The sequence below is a fragment of the Phycomyces blakesleeanus genome (genome assembly GCF_001638985.1).
Source record: "Phycomyces blakesleeanus NRRL 1555(-) unplaced genomic scaffold PHYBLscaffold_67, whole genome shotgun sequence".
Lineage (NCBI taxonomy): Eukaryota > Fungi > Mucoromycota > Mucoromycetes > Mucorales > Phycomycetaceae > Phycomyces > Phycomyces blakesleeanus.
In genome coordinates, this window is record NW_017265202.1 from 1 (window position 1) to 8,066 (window position 8,066).

Sequence of the window (8,066 nt, forward strand, 5' to 3'; positions counted from 1 at the left end):
ATATATATATATAAGCTAATTATAGCTGATCTAATATATATATAAACTGATTATAGTCAATTTGATATATATACAAGCCGATATTAGATAATTTAATATATATATAAGCTGATTGTAACTGATCCAATATATATACATACTGATTATAATCAATTTAATATATATATAAGCTGATAGCACCTGATCTGATATATATATAAACTAGTGATAATCAATTTAATATATCTATATATTGATAATGGCTAATTACATACACTGGAAAAGAGGTGCGGTTTTCTTATGTGTAAAACTGTAATTAATTATGTGAAAAGACCAGGTTTTACGATGTGATCAGATAGTTTTTACAAGTGTATGAAGCTGGCTTACTCATAGGTGGTAAGACCAACTTTCGAACATAGGAAAAGGTCAGAACAGCAGGATAGTAGGATGTGTTTGCATTTTCTGTATATGGGTTTTTACCACATGCACTAAAACGGCAACTCAGAATTACGTTTTGTTGTAATATATCCTACCGCTTTCCGATTAAAAGAACGATAAATGAAAGATCGATTATACGGATATGCCAGTTTTTACATTGTTTAATTTATGGATATGCCAGTTTTTACAGGGTTTTGTTGTATTTGAATTTATTTTATCCAATCTTAGAGACTTCTTCTTATACTGTTTGCTTCCATACACTTCTCCGATCTTTAATTTATTTATAATAATTATTGGTTTATTTTGTTTTTATTAGAAAGAAAAGAATATTCTTAGGTTTATAGTACAGTGGTTATATTTAATATTCAGGAACATTCTGGCTAGTGTTCTATCCTTCATACAATTTGAAATGGCCAATGTTCTGATAAAACAAGTATTCTCCAAACAATATCTCCCAGAGAAAAGCCCAGTTGTGTGTTGCTTGCTTGTAAATGGTTGTTCTATGAAATTAGAAAAGTGTTAACTGTTTGAACAAGAAATCGTGGATATTAAGAATATATATATGTAATTATGCTTGCAATATAATAGCTTACCAGAGACAAAAAGAAAAGGCGTCATGAATGCGAACCATAGTACTCAATATACTTTATTTGGCTATAAAAATGCTGAAAAAAAATTATTTTTTGTGAACTGTGTGGTAGAATATTTCATTTACCTACCCGAAGCAAAAGGATTTATTTGCAGACCAAGAGAGTACATAGGAGACGCTAATATTGTCTTCAGTAAATGATATACATTAATATACAAAATAAATAATATTGTTATATGTACAAAAAAAATTACCATGTCAATGACACTCGTATGAAATGAAAGTTCTTGATTCGCGATGTGCTCATGAGAGGGAGGTTCATCTATAATAGAAATTATGTTAAGCCATGTGCTTATTAAAAAGAGATAGATTGAAATAAAATAAAATATTACCGTGTTCATAACCGTGTTTAATAGTAGAGAGTAATTTCGGCGATATGGCCTATACAAAAGAAAGGAAAAGGTCAGGATAATTTTATAGGATGACAGCATAAAGTATATTTACTAACCTTAGCTAATCCGGATGGACATTGTGAAGGGGATGCATCAGAAGGTAACAAAACACGAGTGTCTGTAGTAATAGAAAACAATTATTATCATTTTAGTTATATATATATATATAATATTAAAGAATAAGATATCTTACCAAGAAAATCTGTGAATATAATAAATGTTGGAAAGAGAGAAAAGAGAGAAAACTTGTAAATGAAAAAAAAAAACAAAAAGAACAAAAGACCAAAGGGCCAAAAGGCCGAAAGACAGAAATCATATATTGGATTGAGTTGAAAAAAGCATGTTCAAAGCCGATTTGCACCCCGTTAATTCCAGGAAGTATTAATAGAGATACGCGTATTAAAGAAATCCTGAGTATTTACAGCAACAAGTGTAATATAATAAATGGGTTCTTGCTTTTACTTTTACCATCTTTCCATTAACTACACTTTATTCATTCGCTTAACACCTAACTTCTTTTGTATGTTAATAACACTCTATATATACAATGAATAGATATATAAAACAAATATAATTAACAATCAACTCATGTATAACATTTTATTAGATAGCTTTCAGACCATGGTTAACAATCGTCAGTCAATTGCCCCGGCTCCATCCCCGGAATATACTGAGCTTTTAAGAAGGCTCACCGCTATGGAGGAAAGTCTCAAGACCATGGATTCAAACATTGGCATTGTTATCAAGGGGAACAAAGATTCATTGGAAATACTTGATAGCGTTGCCGATGCCTCTGGAGAACTTCTTGCAGTTATTGCTCCTACCACTATACCTGCTTCTGCTTCTGTCCCTTTCGCAGCTTCTTCCGTTGGTTCTACTCTGGATTGGTATACAACACCTTCTGAGGCTTTTTTTGGTATCTCTTCTGCTGCTCCTTCTGTTGCTCCTTCTGTTGGTCCTTCTGTCGCTCCTTCTGTTGGTCCAGTGGTTCTTACTGGTGCAAACGCTGGTGAACTTAGTAAACAGGATCGCACTAGAGTTTTAGTAAGTGTTGAGATGTACAGTAGCTCATCAACATAATATCTCACACTAAGTATAGGCTCTTATCCGAGGAGAGTTGAAGAAACACAACTTCAAATCAAATAAGCCGGAACTAGTTGCAGCTAACGACAGCAAGCGCAGTTGGGATGTTAATGTTGATTACAGACTTCCACCCAACAGACAGCTGATGCATGACCTTCATGCATACCTGGCTCCAAAGGTTGTTGGGACTAGTGTTCGACAGGCCGATATTAGCGATTGTATCTACACAAACTTTTGTGGAACGAGACGCCGAGTCAAGGAATCCTATGAAGCGCGCAAAAAGACAAATTTTCGGTCAAGAAAAGCAGGTCGAGAGACCGATGTATGTTAGAAGTATATTTTGATTGCAAATTAAATGTATTCATATTAATACATTTATAAACTAGCATTTTGACCGTCGCGAGCTGACCTACCATACATTCAAGGCTGAAATTGATATGAAGGTGGGTAAGAGCTGCGACGGACTCTTACAGAAAGAAGCAATGTCTGAGGGCGAATCTGAAGACGATATGCCTGGAGTCTCGAGCAACCGTGCGATTCGTACAGTGCGTCCAAGTTGGAGAAGCGATGAGGTAATTTCTTTTGTTTACATTATTGTATATAGCTTTTTTTTGTTTTTTTATGTATTTAAATGAAACAGAACTTTGATTAATCACTTATTTGTATTTAGTACAATCACTTTCTTGCAGTTGTTGATGATTTTATGCGTAATCGCATGGACTTCAATTCGCGTCAGATGTTGAAGAGGTCCTTCGGTAGAGATGCTGTTTTAGCAGTCCCGCCTAGATTGACGTCCCTTCTCCCTCACTGGGCTTTTAGAGATGAGTTTCAATAAATTTTGTTTTCTTATCCTCTACATCCTCCACATCCTCCATCTGACAATGATAAACGTACCAACAAATACAAACACTATGATTATTCTTTTCTGTGTGCCTTTAAAAAAGGGAGTTATAATTTTATTATTTTTTAAATGTATTGTTTTTTTGGCAAAGGAATGACCAGCATCTTTTTTACTTTTCTGCGTGTTGTGTGCTCAGCAGTTGCTACTTCTAACATAATTCTATGCACTGGCAATACACATTGGAAATCGTCAGGAGAAAATGTTGGAAAGCAGGTTTCAACGTGTTTGTACTCTCGCGATTTATCATTTTCGGGTGTGTACCATTTGATAAATGCAAAAGTATGTTGAGAATTGTGAAGAAGTTGTGTTGGGCGGCGATGGGTGCGGAGCAAGGGAGTAAGGGATGAAGAGGTGGGTGGAGGAGTGAAAGAATGGGTGAAAATGTACTGTATTTGACCCGTGTATGCGATGATATGCTCACCAGTACTTCCAATGAACTTTGCTTGTACAAGAGAGCCACGACTTCCAGATTCACCTTTACCCTTGTAGACCTGCCCAAGGATGTTGATGTATTTCAACAGGGTGATTGTATTGTCGACAAAGTATGGTGATTCCGACGCTTGTTGAAAGTGAACTAATTGTTCATTGTTGTACGCAACTTTGTAGTATTGTAAGAGATGAACATAGTGAATGTCACTCATTGTGGTAGCGGATTTTAATGATAGAGGGAATGCGGAAGGAGGGAGAGGTTCGTTGCCTTTTACAAGTACATTTGGATCTTCAGAAGCCTCGACAAATGACTGTATGCGGAAGGTACGTTGACGGATGGATGGAATGGTGGCGGGTGTAAAGGAAGAAGTGAGTTTGGTAAGGAGAGGAAATGCAGATGTCTGGCGGGTACTCTGAAGGAAACTGTTGACAAGATCGTCTTTGTGCACATCTTCAATAAATTTCTTCATAAATGTTTCTTCAAACCCGATCTTCCTGTTTGTCTTCAAATTTTTTAACAACCCGTTAAACCGCTCGAACCCGAATAGCCAATAACCGTACACTGGTCCAAAATCACGAATTGTATCTCGAAGATGGAGGTGTAGGTGCATATTACAGGTGAGGATTTCGGCGTTGTACAGCTCGTCACATCTGGTGCAAAAAGTTTGAAGAAACTGATGGGCAGTGTTGACTTCATCGAACGTGATCGTTGGCTTGATCAACAGGCGGCATGCATCAACAAAGTTAATCCAGTTTTCGAATCTGTCTTTTGCAAGAACATCTTTCAACAGAACTGGCGAGTATACGAGCACCCATGACTTCCACTCGTCTGCCTTCATATACGAAAACTGCTTTCCTATTTTCGAGTTCAAAGAGGTGTATCCACCAGGCACAATCATCGTTTCTGCAGTCTTCTGCATTGCCGCAAAATCGCCATCTTGAATGTCTTCGTCTTTGATCCAACGATCCATCAATCTTTTAGGCGTTCCCAGGAATAAATTATGCATGGGATCGATGATCGTTCCACGTACTAGATCAAGGTATCCAAGGCGATGCAACTGCGACCATCGAACACCATTTTCGACCTCCAGCCGATGCCTTTCTGAGGGGGTACTAGCACTTTCCCACTCCTCAGCATGCAACCTGTTCTCTACACCGTCACGAAGCACCCACCGAGAGAAGTCAAACCCACGAAAGTCAACATTGACACCGTTTTCCAAGCGAGGGAAATGTCTGTTGCACTTGTAACATGCGCATGTACTGTTGTGCGAGGTGAAACCACTTGTCTTTCTTGCTGCCGGGATGTCACAGGCCACCATCATCAATGCGGCACGGACGCGGACACCACTAGGACACTCGAAAGTTGGGATTGCCAGTCCCTCATACAATCTTATCAGATCATCTACCATAGGCCGGAGATAATGGTTTATCTCTTCGGATTTGGGTTCCTTCGGGCCAGGCATCAATCCTACGAGAAGTGTGTTCTCTGGCTTGTATCTTTCATTGCGAGGCAGATTGTTTACTACCAGGTATATGGCACCAGTCGAGTGCGTGACGTTATCGAAAGGTTGAAACCAGTCGATGTTGAGAGTCAACATTAATGAACGCGAATCCTTTGTGAATTGCACGCCATCTTTGTCTTTGAGCTCCTTCCACATGGCACCGTCGTATATGTCACACATCGTATCCACCATCTTCAGCTCGTGATTCCAATGTCTAATTTTATCCTCGAATCCTGGACGAAGAAAAAACATTCGTAAAGTATTAAGGACGGACTGGTACAAGTATGAACGCTTGGCCACCAAAGCACCCGATGCTGATGTTTTCGTCAATTGGCAGTTGCAAGACGAGCGTACACCAAGCTTTACGAAATCGCAATGAGACGGGACAGATGCACTTTCTTCGTACACCTTGTGACAATCCTGACACACAACAAATTTCTTTATGCCTTTGGTCATGGCTGAGAAACCTGTCATGCGCTGAAGACCAGGAAGGCTCAAGGGCAGTTGGAAATCCTGCTCGTAAATTGTCAAAAGCTTGTTGATGAACTCGATCAAGACAACGGCGCCCTTGTCAACCACATAGCGGGAAGCGAACATCACCACAAAAGTAGCAATGAACCTGTGCACTGGGTTCTGGGGCATATCGGGGGTGGCAAAAGGGTCTATTATAAAAAAAAATTAACGCTTTTTTTTTTAAAAAATTTTTAACACTAACTGACCTTCACTATTCAATTCATTGTCGTCGAGCTCAATAACATCGTCTTCGCTTTCGTCTTCACTGATTTCATTGCTGTTGCTTCCACTGTCATCATTGTCGCCATTGCTGATCGCGTCATTAGTAACGGAAACGTCTTCAGTGTCAGACATTGAAGCTCCTTCCCAAACAGGTGAGTTTGTCTGAGTGTACGATTCTTCCAGGGCTCCGGGTTGATGGGTTAAGATAGCTACATTTAGAATATAACACTTGGTTAATATCTAACGGTATCTGAATTAAATAAACCTTACGTTCATCATCGACCTCCATCATATTTCTTTGGGTAGACATGTCTATTACAACACGTTATTTCATGGATTACAATACAATTAAATAAATTCAAATATTGTACCCCTTTCACATCTTATGGCATTTAGTCTTGCCCTTTTGTTATGACGTTGAGCAGTTCTTCTGGCAACAAAACTATAGCCGAGATCGTTCTGACTACATCCAGCACAATGGCACTTTTCGTTGTAGAGTTCAGGAATTGTGGACATAATGTTTATTTATTTTTACTTTGAAGTGTTAAGAGAAAAAGGAAACAAGTACAACGTTTACTAAATTTACTATGTCTTTATAATGAAATGTTATGTCTTTATAATAATAATAATAAATAATATTTTCGCCTGTTGTATCCAAGCCAATAGAAAACCGGAAAACAGTGTTTTCATCTTGAACACACAAAAAAAGCTGAGATGAAAAAATACCCCAGATTTTCTATTGTTATAATTTAACTTTGTACATGGTAATTCCCGTATGTTTTTCTAGTGATATGTATAAGATTGACTAATATTCACTTATATATATATCAGATCAGCTGTTATCAGCTTACATAATCTTGCATAATTTTGCATAATCTTGTATAATCTTGCATAATTTTACATAATTTTGCATAATTTTGCATAATCTTGCATAATCTTGCATAGTTGTATAGAAACACATATAAAAAATATAACAAAAGAAAGTTTGTATAACATATGTCATTATGCATATTTGCATAACATAAATAATACAAATGTATTACTGAAAAAAATTAGTAAATTATGGCTATACTTGTTATATAACATGCATAATCATGCATAATCTTGCATAAATGATCTACGTAAACAATACAGCTGAATTCGTGAGAAAAAATGCTAAAGAATAGCTTTTTTCCGGAAAAATTTCCTTTTTTAGTTAGTCTGAATATAATTAGCGTGAGAAATCTTGGCATTTTTAGTGTGGGAAGATAGGTTATATAAATAGTAACTATGTAAAAGCTTGGCATGGAAAAACATTTAACCTTAAACTATCAAAAAGCCGTTCCGACAATAATTAAATATATCTCTTCTAATGAAAGTTCAAATTCTTACTAAGTAATAATTTTTTAATTTTTTTTGCTATATAAAAAAAATTTAGTAGTATAATATAAAAGTATCAAAATATGTAAAGAGCAAATACAGAATTAATAAAAATTAATTTTCATATTTTTTTACTAATTTTCTTATAAAAATCAAAATATTATTATGTAGATCAATAAAAAAATATATAAATAAGTTAACTTATTAATATTTATTATAATTTTGATGTATTTATATATTATATATATATATATAAAGATTATAAAAGAGTTGTGAATATATATAAAATGAAAGATTAAATATGATTAGAGTATGTAACTTATATTTGATGAGATGATTGGATATGACTTGGATATTGACAAGTGTGAATATATATAATGTGATAGATCCAATAGTATTGATTAATATCAGAGATAGATAAGATGTTATAGGCTAATATTAGTAATAAATCAAATGTTATTGGCTAATATTGATTATATATTACATTTTATTAACTTATATAAGTCGTAAATTGGATGTGATAAATATATATATATAATACAGATTGACTGTTATTGATTTACATATATATCAGATCAGATAGCATTTATTTATATATA

The 8,066-nt window shown here is 35.6% G+C and overlaps 3 protein-coding genes across 3 annotated transcripts; 1 reads left to right on the forward strand and 2 right to left on the reverse strand.

Annotated features, from left to right (window-relative positions):
* Window positions 1-805: 805 nt before the first annotated feature.
* Window positions 806-1,929, reverse strand: PHYBLDRAFT_176455 (hypothetical protein; the record flags this gene model as incomplete). The annotated part of the gene is made up of 7 exons (XM_018437780.1): window positions 806-917; window positions 1,133-1,194; window positions 1,261-1,328; window positions 1,399-1,447; window positions 1,515-1,576; window positions 1,652-1,703; window positions 1,927-1,929. 7 exons carry the CDS (start codon window positions 1,927-1,929, stop codon window positions 806-808), a joined length of 408 nt encoding a protein of 135 aa, XP_018283101.1.
* Window positions 1,930-2,079: 150 nt separating this feature from the next.
* On the forward strand, window positions 2,080-3,376 carry PHYBLDRAFT_176456 (hypothetical protein; the record flags this gene model as incomplete). Its single annotated transcript, XM_018437781.1, has 4 exons — window positions 2,080-2,502; window positions 2,558-2,863; window positions 2,928-3,113; window positions 3,212-3,376. The coding sequence occupies 4 exons, from the start codon at window positions 2,080-2,082 to the stop codon at window positions 3,374-3,376; spliced, it is 1,080 nt and encodes a 359-aa protein (XP_018283102.1).
* A 131-nt stretch (window positions 3,377-3,507) lies between these two features.
* PHYBLDRAFT_176457 (hypothetical protein) lies at window positions 3,508-6,624 on the reverse strand (the record flags this gene model as incomplete). Its single annotated transcript, XM_018437782.1, has 5 exons — window positions 3,508-4,901; window positions 5,682-6,035; window positions 6,093-6,317; window positions 6,379-6,420; window positions 6,480-6,624. The coding sequence occupies 5 exons, from the start codon at window positions 6,622-6,624 to the stop codon at window positions 3,508-3,510; spliced, it is 2,160 nt and encodes a 719-aa protein (XP_018283103.1).
* Between the last annotated feature and the right edge of the window lie 1,442 nt (window positions 6,625-8,066).